The 20,023-nt window shown below is 43.6% G+C and overlaps 1 protein-coding gene across 3 annotated transcripts in view; it reads right to left on the bottom strand.

The window, feature by feature from the left end:
- Positions 1-20,023, bottom strand: part of HECW1 (HECT, C2 and WW domain containing E3 ubiquitin protein ligase 1) — a gene marked incomplete at both ends in the record, with an annotated part of 479,237 nt that overhangs the window by 235,347 nt on the left and 223,867 nt on the right. For all 3 annotated transcript variants that reach the window (XM_082661880.1, XM_082661879.1, XM_082661881.1), the window contains 2 exons: positions 8,352-8,459; positions 18,566-18,890. In XM_082661880.1, the coding sequence (XP_082518006.1) occupies positions 8,352-8,459; positions 18,566-18,890 (433 nt within the window). The remainder of the gene's footprint in view (positions 1-8,351; positions 8,460-18,565; positions 18,891-20,023) is intronic.

Genomic DNA, 20,023 nt, shown 5'->3' with positions numbered 1-20,023 from the left:
AAACTAGCGAATATAACAAAAAAAGCAGACTCACAGATATAAAGAAGAAACTAGTGGTTACCAGTGGCGGGGGCAATATAGGGGTGGGGTGTGGGAAGTACAAATTATAGGGTGTAAGATAGGTTCAAGGATGTATTGTATAAAAGGGGGAATGTAGCCAATGTTTTGTAATAACTGCAAATGGAAAGTAACCTTCAAAACTTGTATAAAAATTAAAAAAAATTTTTTAAAGGATGTAAGATCCTTGCCAAGAAGTGGACACAAGGATATCCTAAATAAAGGAGAGCACTTACTTGTAGGCTCATTTCATTCAGTCCTTACACGTGTTCAAGCTCATCTCCATTCTGTTTCTCGTGCTGCCCCCTCAGAGTCACTCTCACAGCCACCCGTCCTGGAGGATGCTTCACACACTTTGCCTCTTCTCTATAGACACAGATTTACTGGGGGGCCCTCACCATTCCTGTGTGAGAGGTTTCCTGGGACTAGGGACTTTCATGGCCCAGATCAGGATTAATCTGAACTGGCCATTCTAACTCTTCAGCCTGCAGTCTTCCTCATCAGCTCCTTAAATTATTTTTTTTGGCAAACATCACCGCAAGCCCCATGTTCCAACCCTCCGCCATGCATTCTAGACCACATGTCCCTTGAGTCCTCTGATGGCACTCACCAGGTCCTGTCGACGACGCTCCCTTTGATAGCTTCCCCGCCTTTGACTTCCATGGCCCTGTTCATCTGGATCCCCTGATGCTACAGTTACTACTGCTGCGTAACAATCAAACCCAAAACGTAACAGCTCTGTACTATCATCTCTCAAAGTTCTGTGGGGTGACTGGGCTCAGCTGGGCAGCTTTCCCTTGCTGCCTTGCATGCTGTTGCCATGGGTAACAGCTGGCTGGCCCTCTGCTGTGCCCTGGGTGGGGATGGCTGGAGCAGCTGTCTCCATGCAAACTTTCACATGGCCACTGTGAAAGCACAGCTGTCTCAGGGCTCCAAGAGCGAGTGTTCTAAGAGATAGGAAGTGGGAGTTACCAGTCTCTGAAAGCCTGGCCTGGAAGCTGCACAGCCTCACTTCAGCATGGAAACCAGGGCAGGGTCACAGAGCCCTCCCAGGCCCAAGGGGAGGGGACATGGACCGGGCCTCTTGATGAGAGGAATGCCAAGGAACTTGTGGCCATACTTAACCCTCCACACTCAATGATCTCTCTTCCTCAACCTCTATCCCTTCCTCCTCCTTGTCCTTCTCTTCCTTTTTCTCAGCACTCCACCCTCAACTCTCACATCTGCATGCCTTCATGCCTTTGCAAGTGCTGTTCCTTGCCTAGAATGATCTCTCTACCTCTTGGCCCCCAATGCCGGTCCTTCCTTCCCACTGGCCAAGTCTACCTACTGGCTCCTCTTATCCATGGGTGGTGATCAACTCTGGGCCCCAAAGCCAGGTTTTGTGGTCCCCTTCACTGACACAGGACAAAAAGAAGGAGGTGCTTGTCCCCGCTCCTGCAATGTGAGAGCCTCAGCGGGCAGGGACCAAGCCTTCACCTGTAGATCAGAGTCCCTGGAGACCAGCACAGTCCCCAGCAGGCCTCCAGCACTGTAGGCTTCAGAGAGGCAGGTGAGGCTGTATGTTCTCTTAATGAAATGGAAACTCAAGGTAAATGTAGAAAAGTCTCAGTTTGGGTTATTAGGCCTTTGACCCTTTATCTGTGTTGATTTAGAGGTTTCATCTCATTGGAAGAATCTGACACACACCAAACTAGAAGGTAGCTCTATCTATATTGCTGCAAATCTGAACTGAATGATTTGGTTGTATCTTTCTAGCTGTTTTCTGTAACAATGCTTAGTCACTCTTTAATGGTCTGATATTTAATCTACGGACTAAAGATGCATTTTGATGCCCCAGATGTAATGGACTATTGGACCTGGTAAGAGATGGTTGCACACAACATTTGGGCTCTTCACCTTGGGTGACCTGAAGATGAGCCTGCTATGTGTGTCCCCTCATTCCTATGTCCTGTCTTCCCACCTGGACCCCTGCCCTCCCACTGCCACACTCCCATTGTCTCATTGGTCCCTTTCAGTCAGAACCGCTGCACCTTTATGTTGGCCTCTGGAAGCCCAGACGTTATTACTGTATGAATATTTCCAACCATTTCACTCTGGTCTGCTCAAGTGTGAATTTGGTGGCTTGGGTTCCTTCTTCTACCATTCCAGGACGCTTCTCTCTAGCAAGATTACTTCATTTAGGCTTTTAAAGCAAAATGTGCTGGAAATAAGGAAGGAAGAAAACCAGCATGCGGTGAGGAAGGTTTATGGAGAAGTTTAGCGGGAGGAACACCAGGGGAGTTGTGTGGCAAAAGGACACAGGTGAAAGAGGAAATGCATTTTAGGAGTGCTGCTGTGAACTGTAGACTCTTTTCTCCAGATTTAAGAAAGGCAAGTAAGAACAGAAGCAATACCGAAATTACTTTATGATTGTGTAGAGTGCAATTTTGACCATGGTTTCTCTTTAGGGTTGTGTGAACCTGGATAAGCGATGGGGGTAGTCATGGCTTCCAGGGAATTATATAGTAAAATTAAGATGGCATAATAATAAAATAGCCATTATCATGCAAATATTTACGGAGGCGCACTTGTTCCTAAAGGAACGCCTTTGTGAAGCGGTATGATTGTCATAAGATTATGATACACTTTTACAATTTAGTCTCTCCAAGTAGACTTCCACAGAGCCTATGACTCAAACGTTTATTGCGGTGCAAAAGGAGACATAGCTCCTCGGGAAGAACAAAACAGTGATTGAAAATGGCAGCCCACAGTGCAGTTCTTAGCCATACCAGTTCTAAAACCAGAGCAGTCCTGGTGGAAATATGTCCAGATTTAAATAAAAAGCTATACCAACGTGTCACCTGAACCATCTGGATTGCTGACCTGACGGCATCCCTGCGGCTGCTCTGGGCAGATCCGGGTGGCCTTCTGGCCCCAGCACAGCTTGTCCTGGCTCTGCCGCATTGCCGCAGAGGAGAAAGCACCAGCCAGAAGTGCCAACCAGGGGAGTCAGCTAGTTCTCCTGGAGCCCTGCTTTTCCTTCAGTGCCCATCGGTCTCCAACTTTGGCTGCAAAGGCTTTCCCCACGGGAAACTCCCAGAATAAGCCATTCAGTTCACAGCTGTCACCAAGACACCACCATGTCCATTCCCAGAGGAGAAATGCACTGCAATCCCTAATTCGAAGCCTTCTCATTATACCGCACACCTGGCTGTACCAGACACGTGCCTGGCCCTTCACGTGTGCTTTCTCAGTCTTCATGGGGTCACCGGTGGGGATTGTACATTAACTTCCTTTTATAGTTGAAGGAACAGAGCCTTAGAGTCCAAGGGCCACACCGGGTAGACACTGAGTCCACAGGCCTCTCACTGGGAAGCCACCTGCTGAAGGGTGGGGAAAGGAGGCAAACTCTGCCCCCTGACCTGTGTACATTTCACCTTGCCACTCTCAAGGGGTGTTGTTAAAAACTTTGTTAATCAACTATACTCTAATATAAAATAAAAATTTAAAAAAAACCTTACAGCACGACTAGGTGCTTAGATTTGCTGTTATGTGTAACCAGGGGCCACTGTGTTTTTTTAATTTGGGAGGACGTGATGGAAAAGGATTGGGAAATGATGTACTGAGAAGGGGTTTGAGGTTCGCTCTTCTGACAAATGCAGGGAGTGATGAAACCAGAGCAGGTAGCAGTCAGGGTGTGAATCTGGAAGCGAGGGCAGAGATGGGGAAGGGGCTGAACGTGAGGGTCTGAGCTGCAGGCGATGCATGACCAGTGGTTCGGAGTGGGCAGGAAGCCACGGCAAAACAGAGCAGTCGGAATGACTGCAGATTTCTGGTTTATGCCTGGACAGCTGCAGAAGGCTGTGATCATGACCGTGATTACATGACTTGACACAAGGGTGGGTAGAGAAAGGAGGTCCGTTTGGGAGAAACTCTCTTGGCCGTAATCAGCTGTCCTTCCAGACCCACTACTCTATTGTTCCTGCTAGCAATGGGGAGTGACAATGAACAGGGAGCTACACGTAACAGGTCTGGGCCAGAGATCAAAATAAAGATACCTTCCAGGCAGAATCAATACCTCGCTGCAAGGCGAGCCCTGATTCTGAAGGACTTCTTTCTTCTTTAACTTTGATTGGAGTGTAGTTGATTTACAATGTTGTGTTAGTTTCTGCTGTACAGCAAAGTGAATCAGTTATACATGTACATATATCCACTCTTTTTTAGATTCTTTTCCCATATAGGCCATTACAGAGTATTGAGTAGAGTTCCCTGTGCTATACAGTAGGTCCTTATTAGTTATCTATTTCATAGGTAGTAGTGTGTAGATGTCAGTCCCAATGTCCCAATCTATCCTTCCCCCCACCCACTTACCCCCTGGTAACCATAAGTTTGTTTGGGGAGCACATAGTCAACAAAGACTGTGGTAGCTCCTGAAGGCTTCAGACTGGCCCGCTGAGCCCAACTGCACGCATTAGAATATAACATTTGAGTTACTATAACAATAAAACATTGTAAGATTTTGTCAGGATAGGTAAAGCTAAAATTTCACGAGTTCTTTCTTTTATCAGTGTTAAAATTTGCATCTTTACAGCTCTCATATTACAGCAATTATTACTATAGTCAAATAGCCAAGTGCCCTCTAGGGCGAAATTATGCAGGGACCATAGGAAACGAGTCAGGAGTTATTTTCTTCTGTATTTTATCATGTTTGTAACTCCTTGGAGAATACAGAAAGTATTTGTTTTGAATGTTTCTAATTTGGGGGTACTTTCAAAATCTGATTTAATCAGACCTTTAAAATATCATATAAATCAATAGCAATTACCTAATTCTAAATTGAATCATAACTCTGAAAGAAATATGCTATTAGAACAGATCCCAGACAATCAGTGATATACCTCTACTTTCATAAAAGGAAGTAATAAAAGGTAAACATAAAGAGAAAAATGGAAAAACCAAAACAAAACCTCATTTATTATTTTAACTCCCACTTGGAATGACCTCCTGTTGTACTTCAAGATTTAATGTTCAAAGTTTATAAAGTTATTTTTATTTTAAGAACGTCTAATTTACCAATTAGATTAATGTGTTTATTACTACCTAGAGACCGTGAAGAGCTTATTTGTGATTCGTAACAAAACTTCTCTAACCTTTCTGGATAATGGCCTGAATTCTGCATTTTTATACTATAGCAAGAGGATCTCTGATGCTTTGATTTGCATACACTTTGATAGTTACGTTAGAACATTCTGTACATCCAGTCTCTTCCTGTTCCTTAATTTGGCACTTGTTCTATCAAACAGGTTTGAAAATGCAAATTATTTCACATTAAAAATATAAATTTTTATAGCATATTATATACAGTTTTAATGCATTCAGACTCCTATAATTCATTATTGTTTTAATTTATCTGATTTTTTTGTGTGCCCTGAGTCCACAGTCCAATCATTTGCAAACTCAATTAAGCTTTGTCTCAATGAATTTTTACTTTTTGACAAATCGTTACATTTGTACAGAAATACATTCTTAGTATATTATTCATTCATTTGATACATTTGCAAAATGGAAATTCATCCATTTTCTGAAAGCACCGACGTATCGCTAGTCTAAGAGGAATATTGTGGAGCGGGATCGTCTCCAGTTTGCACTTGAAAACATGTCAGTTTTCTAAAGTGCTGAACTTTTAGTTTAGTTTTTTTTTTTTTTTTTTGCGGTACGCGGGCCTCTCGCTGCTGTGGCCTCTCCCGTTGCGGAGCACAGGCTCCGGACGCGCAGGCTAAGCGGCCATGGCTCACGGGAGCAGCCGCTCCGCGGCATGTGGGATCTTCCCGGACCAGGGCACGAACCCGCGTCCCCTGCATCGGCAGGCGGACTCTCAGCCACCGCGCCGCCAGGGAAGCCCGTTTTAGTTATTTTGAATATGACTTGGCAAACTATCTGTTTATTCTAGGACGTTGGAACTTCACCAACTTTGAATACCCTTTCACTCAATTATGACAACATTTTATGTATTTTACAGAGCTGATTTTACATTATAATACCTGTCTAATGATATTTAAAGTGTGTCTTCATACTGCTCATGAAGACAATTATGTTAAATGGTTCGTTATTTGAGCTGAATGTACAGGAAATGCTCTAAATGTCCCAGAAATCTTGGAGAAGTGCCTTGAAAGGAATGGTACTAGTGCCAGATTAATTTACACACAAATCCCACCTTTTCACACTGGCTCATGCAGAATGAAGACAGAGTCATGAGGTTTCATATTATCCTTAATATTTATTTCCTTGACTCTAAAAAGATAAAAGAAACACCTTCAAGGTGTGTTTATGCCTGCACATTTTGAGCTGATACTGTATTATGACCCTGAATTATGTCTATTTCTCATTTAGTTAAAACCCAAAAGAACAAAATGGGTATGTAGTAAGGAAGGACTCTTGCACTGAACTTCCAGTGTAGACTGGGGCATACAGTCAACAATTATATCTAATATTCATTGCTACTGCAAGTTTTCACCTCTTTTGTTCTTACTGGCATTTGGGAAGTCATATTAGGTACCACTAGCTGGAGCCCATCGCTTTATCCCCACATCAAGTCTGGCCATGTTCTTTATGATAAATGATGCCATTTGTGGGATAGCGGAAGATGCTGGCATGACTAGGGCAAAGGAGGGCCTGCTGGGGAGGATGGAGAAGTAGGGTTGAGGGATGTGGTGGGTTTTGTTGGGGTTTAGCAGCTGGGCAGAGAGGTTTCAGCTGATGTAGCATGAAAGCGCAGCCATGAGGCTTGGGGGCACATGGTAGCAGGATTGCGTTCGAGGCATTTTGTCTGGGATCAGCATGCAGGATGGATTAGAGTGCAGAAGAGCGGGGGAGGTAAGTATTAAGGAAAAGGAACTCTCTTGCTGGGAGTTTCATCATGCTTAACGCAAAGTCAAGGTCAGAAAGCACATAACGCAAAGTCTTGTCCCCTCTACATCTGATAGTATCAAACCTCCTGACTGTCTACTCATTCTGCATGTGCCAATGCAAAAAGAGGGGCATTTGTGTCATTTCCCAGGGCAGAGACACCATAAGTAGAGGACAGACACTGAGGCTTTCATCTCCAATCTCTATTCTTTGGAGTACAGGAGGTCTTATAAAACGTTTATTAAGTGAATGAAAATGAGAGTTTTCATCTGGAAAAAAATGGAAGCAAAACATTCTAGAGGATAGTTTTCGTGAACTACAAGTCAAATGATAATAGACAACTTTAGGGGGACTCCCCTGGTGGTCCAGTGGTTAAGAATCCGCCTTCCAATGCAGGGGACGCGGGTTCAAGCCCTGGTCAGATCCCACATGCCACGGGGCAACTAAGCCTGCGCGCTCTACAGCCTGTGTGTCACATCTAAGGAGCCCGCGTGCCGCAACTACTACTAAGCCTGCGTGCTCTGGAACCCGCGCACCACAACTAGAGAGAAGCCTGCGTGCTGCCACAAAAGATCCCGCGATCCACAACTAAAGACCCGATGCAGCCAAATAAATAAACAAATAAATAAAATATTTTTTAAAAAATAGACAACTTTAGGTTCCTGGCCATGTGTCATCTCCTCTGAGCACCAGGCAGCTGGAACAATAGACTATTCCATTTCCTTTCAGAAGTGTTATGCTGAATGAATACCTGCTACGAACCAGAAAATGCATGAAGGGATTTGTGCACTTAGCACTCTCCAGTACCCATGTGGGAGGGGAAAGGGTACATTATAGGTAGTCCGTGCATTCCTTTGGGTGGCAAATATGAGGCCCATGTAGATATTTCCTCATGCACCAGTATGGGACCTATGAAAAATTCCTTCCATAACTGCAAAATGACATATTTTCAAAGAGAGCGGAAAATTTTAGAAAATATAAAATAAGATATATGATGATGAGTTTATACATCCAGAAATGTCAGTAGATCAGGAATGAAGGAAACAGATTGGTAGTAGTAATGTATCGTTCCCATCCCGAGGAATTCCCCAACACACTGGGGAACAAGAAGCCTTGAAGAACTGGGTTAAGCAAAGCCCAAACTGGACAGCAGGATACAGAAGGGGCAACCTTCACAAAGTTGGAAAGCGCCTGGAGGAGCCAGGGAGAGAACGTTAAGGGCCACGGGCTGGTGTGGGTGGCTGCTACCCAACTGCTCTACAGCTCACTACTCACTGTCTTTTAAGCACCTCATTCAATCCACATCTTTCACATATGGCACATTTCTAAGTGAGGCAATGCAGCACAAGAGCAAAGCAGTTGAATTCCGCTTCATCCCGAGCAACAGGAATGGGAAAGGTACTCACGCTCCACAAAGTAAGAGCTGGCGTCAATCTTCCAGATGATCTGGCCCCGATGAGAACCAGTGACTCCACGGTTCTTATAGTCCAGAAAGTTTTCCGACAAGACCTCATCTATATTCCCAGGAAAGAAAGAAGAGTAGAGAAACACATCAGCTAACAGCAGATTCAGAAAAAAATAATAAAAGAGCAAAGATATTAATGCCACTTCCAGCTCAACAGAAGAAAAAGCACCTGGAATCATAGAATCAGGGAATTCTAATTTTAGAATTTTAATGCAGGAATCTCTTCCCCTCTCCTCAACACTCCTGGCAAGTGATCATCTAGCTGGTTCTTGAACACCTCCAGAGACAGAAAAAATTGCTGCTACAGCAGTTCATTTCACTTTTTCTTCTTTATTTGCCTGTGCCGTGCAGCATGCGGGATCTTAGTTCCCCAACCAGGCATCGAACCCAAGCCCCCTGCAGTGGAAGCTCAGGAGTCTTAACTGCTGGACCGCCAGGCAGTTCCCTCATTTCACTTTTGAATAACTCTTACACGTGGGGAGTCTCAGTGTGAAAATCTCCCTCCCAAAGCTTTCATTAACTGGTCCCTATTTGGGTGTGAGAATGAGGCATAAAGAAAACATCCAACTGTACTTTCTATCTGGGGCCCTGTTCGCATGGGCTCTGTCCTATATGATCTCTTCTCCAGTGTGGACACCCATCAACATCCAACACTTGGGGACCATCCATGAATTTATCCATCCATCCTTCATGCAGCCATGTCTGTTCATTCAACAGACACTTATCGAGATCCAACCATCTGCCAGGCTGGGAAGGTGCAGGGGCCACGGTGTTGGGCAAAACCTTTCTGAACTAAAACCACAAACAACTGAGGACACAGACTTTAAACACTAAGTAAAGAAATAAGTGCATTATTACAACTTGTAAGAGGGGAGAGGAAGGAAAAGAATGGACTGCTCTGACAAGAAGCTACAAGTAGGAAGGCCAACAGGGGGTCAGGGGAGAGCTGAGGGATGAGAAGGCGCTGCCAGGGTGGGGATGGAGGGTGGGTGGGTGTGTGAAGGGCGGAGCAAGGCCCCCATGGGGTGTCCAAGGCCCGAGGGGGGCAGAGCCTACCCCGTGCGAGCACTGAGAGGAGCTGCGGGGGGCGGGGACTGTGCTCCTCCCATCTCCTGCCCTTCCTCTGCTTGTTACATTGCAACCCATCAACATCCTTCTTCAAGCTGGTGCCCAGAGAACAAGGCAGCATCCTTAGAGAGGACAGATCTGTGAAGCCCGAGCCGACTGCCTCCCCCTTGGTTCCAGACCTCATGTTCTCAGTGCAGGCGAAGACAGGGATATGAATTTTACCTTAATCTTCGATGGGGCCCTTGCAGTTCCCACTTCACCCAGAAAGGAACCATCTGAGCTAAATGGATCTGAAGCTGTGAGACAACCATGTTCTGAGAGTCCAAATCCACTGCGCTGGTTGGGGGGAAAGCCAGAACTCAGGAGCTCCCGAGGGGAGGCCCAGAGCCCCAGCTCTGCAGAGAGGGGCTAGGTCATGGTTGCCCTCTTTGCAGCTGAGATATTCTGAGGTTCACTTCCTGCAGCTGGATGGATTTGGAAAACAGAGGAGGAGGTGAAAGAGGGCAGAGCTTATAGCGAAAGGACCCAGCTCCAAGGACCTTTGCGCCATTTACCAATACTGTCATTTCTACAGCTGCAGGCCCTCATCTGCGAGATGGGGGGTGGTAATAACTGGGACCTCATGGGGGTGGGGGGCATGGATTACGTAAGATGACTGGTAAGCGTGCTTGTGACCTGCTAAGTCGATTGCACATTTTTGGCTGCCTCTTCTTTGGCCGAGATGATCAGGCAGACTAACACCGTCTCTGCCTCATTAACAGCAGGAACTGTTTGTATCCCTTGGAAAATCACTTGTTTGCAAAATTCGTCTGTCTTTATAATCACAGTGTGTGCTCACAGCCCTGTTTGGGCTGCTAAGATGATTGCATAATACATCTTTTACAGTAATTGCCTCATTTCTGCAAAAAAAGGCATAATGTTTTCCTAGCTCCCTAGGTCTTCAGTACCCAGATAGAAATTTGCCTCATTATGGCAATTCTCCAAGGAGAGGTATTTTCCTGAATTTATCCACTCTGATCACCAGAATATTCACTTTAATAGTCATGATCAGGTATCCATATAGAGTAACACCTAGAAAGGGGGTGTTCATTCATGCACTAGGTAAATGTGTATTGAGTATTTATACTCCACTCTAGCTAGTATGCTAAACCCTGGGGATATACTGCTGAACAAGACAGGGCCTATGTTCTCAGGAAGTTCTGAATAGATTTGAGGATTTATTCAATAAAACAGGCAATTTCATTAGAAGATAGTGGGTATAAGAATGGGTTAAATATCAAGGAACCACAAGGGCACAAATGAAAAAAGGATGGGCGTGAGTAAGTGGGAGGAATCAGAAAAAATCCAAAGAGAATGGCAAAGTAACACACATTTTAAAGACAACAAGATACATTTCGCTGTACAGGTTTAAACACGTTTTCAGAGACTGCCAGTTGGTCCTAATGAGTATCCCATTCCCTTATTATAACAGTAACACTTCATAACAAATATCATGCAAGAAAATAGAAGAGTCGGTATTCTTGCCTGGACCATCTGTGCTGAGAAGTCAGCTCCCTCCCCCAAGGCATGTATTGCCAATTGTTAGAAGTTACTAATCTTTGCTTGGGAATCCAAGTGTATTGTCAGGGTCAGATGCAGGAAAACAGAATCAGACCAGATATTTTATGCACTAAGGGATTTTATGTAGAGAATTAGGTGCTAGACAAATGGACGCTAGGCACAGCCTCAGCAACTGCCTCTCCACCCACAAAGAGAGTGACCAGCTAGTGGCAAGCTGAGTAGGCTCCTGCCACTACCACCGGGCTGCCTGTTCACAGCCAGGAAGCGAGTGAGGGGACGCTAGGATGCCGTGATAGAAAAGCTTAATTTCTGAGAGCCATGCTTGTGGCAACCACAGGCTAAACATCAGGAGGAACCACCCAGCTCACTTCCGCCTTCCCAAACTTGCACAGGTGCGTCTAAATGAAGGGACCAAATTTGCATCTGGAACATGGCTGCACAGGAGACTGAGAGACGTAATTTTCAGGGACCAGAGTCTACACTAGAGGAAGGCACTGGAGGAGAGAAGAGAACTGGGATGGATGATGGGGACCAAGCCTTGCCCTCCATCACACTGAGGAATGGCAGCCCCCTGGCTCCCTACTGCGAGGTTCCCTTTTCTGCATCCTTTGTCATGGTACAAATTTTTGTAGGAGCAATGTTTGTGTGGTTACAGGGATATCTACAGCCACCTTAAGAGAAGTAGTTAGGGTACCATTACTAGCTATGGGATCTTAGGCATTATACTTAACCCCTTTGTGTCTTTGCTTCCTCACCACAAAATGGGGATAATATTAATCCCAACCTCAAAGTCTGTTGTGAGCAATATATGAACTAATACAGGTAATGGTCTCAGAATAGTGTTAGGCATCTAATAAGCAGCTATTTATATTTATAGTATGGGCTAAAAATACGGCCCTCTATGGCAAAGCTCCATGATACTGTGCAAAACCACTAGTAACCTGAAACATTAGCTTAGGCCAGTACTATTTAAATTTTTCACATTACTCATTCTGTACAGAACATACAGAGATGTATTAAGTTTCTCAAAAAAGGACTGCATTTGCTGGATGATACTTTTTTCTTCCAGTATGAAGAATCCTACCTCCTGCTCCACAGTTTACAATAGAGAAAAGATCTTTGCAAAATTTTGAGTCACGAAGTTCTAGTGAAGCTTACAGAAACAAGCACATCTAAGAAACCAGGAGTATTTATCTTGCTTTGTCTTCAAAATGAAAACTAGAGCTGTGCTTCCTACACTTTAATCTACAATAGAAGAGTATACAACAAAGACTATTGCTGTTGAGAACAGAATGGGCAAGTGAGCACAGAAGCAATTAAAGGAAGAGTTGATGCACTACCTAAGCCCAACAGAAAAAATACAACATTGCTTCCATTTCGCAGAGGAACTTGTGCCTTCTGATAACCAATCTCAGAAGAATCTCCAAGGATTCTCCCACTATCTCTAGACTATGGATTTACCAAATAGCAGGCCAGGAGATCTGGGGACAATCTACTTGCCTTTCAAAGGCAAGTACAAAGCCAAGGATGTAGAATCTCTATTCTCTTGTACTAGGAAGGGAATCTAAGGATAAATGGCAGGGGAGGTCCTACATATCAGCGCCACTCTGTTTTCTGTTGCTTTTCCCTCAGATTGTTTATTTGAACACAAGTATTCTCACTGGTTGTGCCATAATTAGGAAGCACAGCTTCAGCTCTTCTATATTCTAATAGAGTGCCTGATGTACAAGAAAAACTTCAGTTCTTCAAGAATTGATGTCCATAAGGAAGCATTCTGGGAGTTTCTGTGTGCAGGTGTCTAGCCAGAGAGAAAATTTTAGCTTTCATCCTAAATCATTACATTTTAAGGCTCAGCATATTAAATGCTTCTTAAGGGCAAGGGTTGGGTTTCTGTACTTATTCTATAACTTCCCATAACTCCTAATGTGTGGTTTTCCACAGTGGAACACCTGACAGGCAAATATTGGGAAATAAGAAAGTGTTTCTTGCTCATGAAAGTATAGGAAATGCTGGGTTACACCAAGTAAAGTGTGCTGCTTACTCCAAGCTTCTCAAACCTTTAATATATATTGTGAGTCTCTAAAGTGGGGCATTGTAGGCAGATTTTTCCATCCTTATTTAACCATAGAACTATTTCCCCATGGAGTGATAACTCAAATCCACTGAAACTAATGTGTAGGATATGAGTGCTATTCATGTGGCTATTATATTCATGCCTTCATCCATCATTGCACTATCCTACTATAGTGTATGAGTTTTGGTGAAAAATGGATTAGGAAGCCAGAGATCTGATTGAGAAACACTTCTAGAAAAAAAGTTCAAAAATATACAAGAAAGACTAAGGGATATTGAGGATAAAAGGAAAAGTGTCCATATCTGGAAAATCAAAGTCCTGGAAGACCAAAGGAATATGAAACTACACTGGATGAACTACCAGTCTGTTGGAAAAAGAGATATTGATGAGATTAAAAAAATAAATGGGGGTGAATATGGTGGTCTAGACAGGGCTTCTCAACCTTGGCACTGTTGATATATTGGGCTGGATAACTGTTATCTTTGTTGTGGTGGAGCTGTCCTGTGCATTATAGGCTGTTTGGTGGCATCTCTGGCTTCTACCTTGCAGATGCCAGAAACACCTCCTACAATGTGACATCCAAAAATGTCTTCAGATATTACCAAATGTCCACTGGGAGGCAAAATTACCCTTGATTGAGACCCACTGGACTATGATTAAAAGCAGTCCATAAGAACAATAAAAAATGTATAACTTTGAAATCAACAGATCTAATGGAAAGCAGAAAAGAAGAATCAAAGAAACAAAAAGAAAACACAGTAAATAAAGAATCTAAAGAAAGATGGCAAAAATAAGTCCTAATAGAACAGTAAGTATAATAAATATAAATGTGCTATTCTAGCCAATTAAAAGTCAGAGACACCCAGATCAGAATAAAAAAGCACACACAAAGAGCTACACTTAAAAAAAGATAAAGGTTGAAAATAAAGAAAAGACAGATCAAGTAAATATGAAGCAGAAGAAAACAGAGAGACTAGCAGCCTTAAATAGTTAAAAAAACAAAACAACATTCAAGGCAAAGAATAGCACAAGGGGCACTGGCAGATCTATAATAATAACTTGTAAGAAACTGTAGAGGAAAAAGATGTAAATATCATGAACATTCATGCACTTAGTAATCAGCATCAAATCTGCAAAGTATAAAACTTACAGAAGCAAAGGTAGAAATAGATGAACCAATTAAAACAAAATTTTTGGCTAGTGATTTTGAGACACTCTATTCAAAAAATGGAAGAGACAGAAAATTAGAATATACAATTTATGTGATTGAACTGAAATACACACACACACACATGAGAGAGAGGGAGACAGAGAGGATCCTTGCTTTGTGAGTTACCCTATGAACTGAAACTTGTACATATCCGAATTGTGTCCTGTTTTGCATGGTTCTATGGGAACTGTTACCACTGTATATTTATATAACATAAAAATATTTATATATAAATATTATATACACGTATATTAAACCTTTGTATATATTGATATCTATGTATAAGATATCTATATCTCTCTCTATATAAGACATTCTCTATCTCTAGATAGGTGAGAGATAGGTAGATAGGTAGGGTGAACCTTATTCACAACAAAAATACACTTTATGATCATACATGGAATATTTATAAACATTGAACAGGGATAGGTCACAGAAGTCTCAAAAAATTAAAAAAATAATCAGTTTGATACAGACCATAATCTCTAACCTCACACAGATAAGGCAACCAAAAGGTATGGAAGAGAATATATGTCCTCAGGCACCAGTCTATGGAGATCCCTCAAAGATGCCATTTTAGGAAATTTTAAATCTTAATTTTGCTCTGAGTTATCATCTCTTGATTTGTTGAAATTTAAATGCATGAATGTACTCTAGCTTCATTATGATTTAAATTACTGAGCAAATTCTAGCATGGTATAGGGATAGCATGGTATAGCATGGTATAATAATGATATGATTTATTAAAATGCTAAATTTATCAGAAGGCTAGTTTTGCGAATTATGAGCATATTATGCCCACTTTACCTAGTCAATTATATTTTCATAATTTTAATTGCATACTTACTTCATGTTTCAGCAGTTTTAATAAGGGCTCCTTCCAACAGAGTCAAAGGAATGGCTATTAAAAAAAATTGATCATCCTAAAGAGGGTTTTAAGATATTAAAATCTTTAAAATACTGGAACGTAAAATGAAGAGGTGAAAATACTTGAATAGATCTGCTCCAATTAATTTAGCATTCTTATGGTTAGAGGTCTTGTGTTCTTCAAGTTATGTATCCTAACCCGGTTATACAATACTGTTCCCTCAGTGTGCTGAATCTTTAACACTAAGTATAGGACTCACAAATAATTAGCTTTTACTTGTCAAAGTCAAGTAGGCATTACTGAATGAATAATTGCAAAACTATTTCCTAGGAATACTGATGACTAGCGAATCTGCCACGAAGTACTTGTTTTTGACCAAATCACAAGCTTCTGCCTGTTTACTGACAATTAAGATCTCTTTCCAGGTCCCTGTGGGTTTGGTAAGAAGCTTTTGTCTATAACATACAACTGAAACAACTGAGCACACGTCTAAGGGCCATGGTTAGGCTGAATGAAGCCTGGGAATTAGGGTAATTTGCCATCATGCATCCAGAGACTAGAGCTACCTGACAAGTTAAATCAAGACGTATTTATTGATCAACAGGCAGTAAACGCACAGTATCTCGTCAATTCCATTCAATGATCCTGAGCAAGTTATTTCTCTATTTTGAAGATAAGGAGGCTGACGTTCTGATGACTACCTGGCTGAGGCCACATATCCAGCCAGTGGCAGAGTATGATTCTAAGCCAGGTCAAGCTGTCACTGAAACCCCAGGATCTTTCCCCTTTCTGTGTCACTAGGGGAGAGAAAACTTCATCACGCTCCTCCAGTTCAGGAACCACTCCATAAATGAGGGCAACCAAATGCAATCTCGCTGTGAAAGTAATGGTAATACTTTTATTGTCCCATTGCTGGGTTCCTGGCTGAAGACAGCACTGGTGACTCGGTGACAGTGTCAGTGAGCAGGGCCACACATCCCCTTCCAAATCCAGATATCTCACTCACTATGGCTGGAGAAAAGTCACGTTTGTCCGGAGAGCTCTGGAGGGCAGAGCTGAAAGCATCACAAACCTGGCCTCATGGGGACATTTAGGTTGCCCACTGATGTGGAATGGCCCATACGTGATATTGCACCCAAATGTGCCAAGATGTCCTCATGGTCATTGTGGGGTCTGCCGCCAGGGTAGGCAGCTGTGTGGCATTGGGAACCACTGACTTGGCATTTCCTCAATTGTAAAATGACAGATTAAATGAAACCACAGAGCTCTATGATTTGCTCTTTGGCAAGGCACGGCAAATCTGGAAGGTGAGTTACTAAGGACCCACCAATGATGAACTTTTAAGATTCACGGAGAATTTTGGATTTGGAAGTTGCTTTTGAAACGCTATTCTGCCGAAAGTGTTGGCATTTTGCATTAAATCACTTCACAGTTATATATGTGCAGCTACTGTGAGAAGAATAAACTGTCAAATTGAGATTCTCAGAGGATGAACCGTGTTTACTTCTGTCTCAGTCAAAATGTCATGTTAACACCAGATCTTGTTCATTCATGGAGCTTCCGGACACTTCATCCCGCCGACCATCCCTTCCTTCCTCAGACACCCTCTCTCTCGTCTTCTGTGACGTGGTCCCCTGATTCTCATCCTACCTCTCCATCACGCCCCCATCTCCTTTTTGAGTTCCTCTTCTGCCTCTCTCTCTAATAGGGACCTTCTGGTGCTTTCTTTCTACACCCAATCCACGAGTGAATTCGTCTTCTCTCAGGGCCAATTATCCCAGATCTACACCGCAGCCTGGATCTAGGGCTGAGCTCCAGATCCATCCATCCCTTCCCCACGGATGAAGGTATCCACCTTTCCCCCTGCCACGCTCTACTCCAGCTGTTCCTTGACTTGAGAGATGCATGCCACTGACACCACTGCAGGAAGGTACAGCTGTGAAGAGCTGCTTCAAAACTAGATCTGGGGCCAAAAATCTAATTGCCTAAGGTGCTGAACAAGTAACCATCAGCATTAAAGTAGGGATAGGTGGCAAGGAGTCAAAAGGGGGAAGTTAATGCTTGACTCTAGCCCACTAGAGCCACAGGAATTATGGGATCAGTCAGCCAAACGGAGAGCTTTTGCACAAGAAGCTAGAAAGGTGGATTTCAGCGAGAAACCTCTACTTTTTGAAATACTGACAACGAACCAAATTTAAAACAATATGGACTAAACAGAATGTGCTTGGTGGTCTGTCCTTTTGCAGGTTCTGTTTGAGATTCATGGTACTCAAACACTGATTCCAGAACTATTTTTAAAGCCAAGTAAATTTTACCTGTTTGGAAGTCCAATTTAGTTGAGTAACCACTATTTGTGTAACAATTTCAAAAATTATGCTTTTCCATCTTTACAGTAGTGTGTGTATTGCAAATACACTAACCAAACTGATCGCAAAACCTTCAAAAGACCCAAAAAAATTTCCCTGACAGCTAGTTAGTCAGACAAGAGCCCCCGAATTTTATCATAAAGATGATCCGGGTTGTAAAATACTCATAACAATCCTTTGGTGTCTTTGATAGTCCATGATGCTAAATCTGGCATTGTGTGTCTGAATGTGCAAATGTTTCGTTGTGCAGACTGAATGCAGAAGGCCTGGCCTCTGTTGAACTTGAACCGTCCCCTCACCCCACCAACAATTACAACCCTCACCTGTGGATTTACCAGCGTGAATGTGTCCATTTTCACCACATCTGATTCCACCATGGAAAATAGGTGAAATCCATTTTCATGTCAATTTCTCTTCATAATTTCACATTTGTGAGATTTATTTTCTCCAGTCACTCTCCTTTCAGCCAGCACAGCTATTCCTTAGCCTGTGGTGTGCCTGCTCTCGCTGGCTGTATCATCCATTATGTTTTTGGAATACAAAGCAGTAAGAATCTTGAAAGAGCAGGTGAAAAGAGGTCTACGATCATGTTGAAAACTTAAGTGAAATGACCCCACATACATGTGCATACCTTGGGTGCGAATACGGTGTTGGATATTGACACACGGATTTGAAAACAAGCTTCTCATATTAACTTACTCATAAGCAGAAGAGCTTCTATAGTCGCAAACGGTAATGACATTTGTGTTCAGCCACACCTCGCCCTGCTATCTCATGATTCTTTTCCATTGAATAGAGCTGGCAGGTGAAGCCTCATGTGCGGTCCTCTGTGTGTTAATGTGGTGTATGACACATTTGATGGTGAATGGTGCGTTTTCACGAAATGATCGAGTTTGCTGAAATAGTAAGGCATCCGTAAAAGTGAATTATGAATTAATGTACTTGTTGGATACCCAAACCACACTGCTAAGACCGTTATTTCCGTGGCACTAAGTGCTGTTCTACTCACCGATGAGGTACATGCCAATCCAGTCCCCAGCGTCCACTTCCTCCTTTATGTCCCAGTGGATCACCAGGTCCTGCGAGTGCCCTATGTTGTAGTAGGAGCTGCTGACCATGAGTGTGGAGCGGCTGTCTGAGGTGACCAGGTCGGTGTCGCTGGTGGAGCGGGGGATGGTGACAGCGCCATGGGGGCCGGTCCTAATGGCCATGCTGTGGAACTGGCCCGGGTTGTAGCTGTGGCGGAGGGGCTCCTTGCACCGGCGTCGGTTCTGGGAGTTTCTGGATGGAGATGCCATGGCGGCCAGGCCTAAGAACCTGTTCTGGTACAGATTCTGTCGGGGTAAACAGACAGTCAGCAGGGGCGGGAGATGCCGGCTACACCGTCAGTCACTGTTTTCACAGGGAAGGGAGGATGGGCTGGGGGAAGCCAGCTGGGACAGAGCAGCCCTTTCAGGAAGATTTGAAATAGACATAGAGCATCTTCCTCGGGGCCAATGCTGTAGCTGTGGTTCATGCCGGGAAGGCAAGAACTAAATGCACACTCACCAAGGGGCCGTGCGTTTGCGCTCTGCTGGGGTCCCAGCCTCCTCTAGCCTGCTTAGCACCAGAAGGCCAGGAAAGTCTGCAGAATGGCCCTGGAGGTGTGACTGCCCCCAAACGAAGTGTCATCTCTTGAGTTCTCCAGCATAAATTCAACTGGATCCAATTTTACCCTTCTTTAGCGTAAATGATGGTTATTAGCATTGCACATTTTAGTGATCCCTGCAGCATTCAAGACCCTACACACAGCTCAGAATTAGAGGCGGCCCCTGCTGGGTGAGGCAGTCACTTTTTCTCCATTTACAGCTTTTTCACTCTATAGAATGTCTCTGGACCACCTGAAATTCCTATAAGGATCTCAGATATCCCAGTAATATTCAGACACCACCGTTTTCACTAAAACCCAATCTCAGAGGACCATGTCTCCCTCTGAGCCAATGTTATTGTAGAAAACATTGCTTCTGTGGAGAAAAAAAAATGCATGTTTTTTATCGTTTACAGCATGGAGCACTTAAAACTAGCTGAGCTGATGCAGAGCAATGACCCGATTGTTTTGGAGGCAGAGAGCTTTGAAAACATGGGGAAAGGGGCATCCTATGGAATTAGAACAAGGGATTCTTTTTTTTTTTTTTTTGCGGTACACGGGCCTCTCATTGTTGTGGCCTCTCCCGTTGCGGAGCACAGGCTCCGGATGCACAGGCTCAGCGGCCATGGCTCACGGGCCCAGCCGCTCCGCGGCATGTGGGACCTTCCCGGACCGGGGCACGAACCCGTGTCCCCTGCATCGGCAGGCGGACTCTCAACCACTGCGCCACCAGGGAAGTCCTAGAACAAGGAATTCTTTTGTGAAACAAGCAAAGGTGATTTTGACTTCATCAAAGTATACTACAATTGGGATTTAAATGTACAATTTGGGGGCTCCTGG

Source organism: Grampus griseus (assembly GCF_964374135.1).
Source record: "Grampus griseus genome assembly, chromosome: 9".
Lineage (NCBI taxonomy): Eukaryota > Metazoa > Chordata > Mammalia > Artiodactyla > Delphinidae > Grampus > Grampus griseus.
The sequence above is the reverse complement of the archived record's forward strand: the minus strand, read 5'-3'. Positions and strand labels throughout refer to the sequence as shown.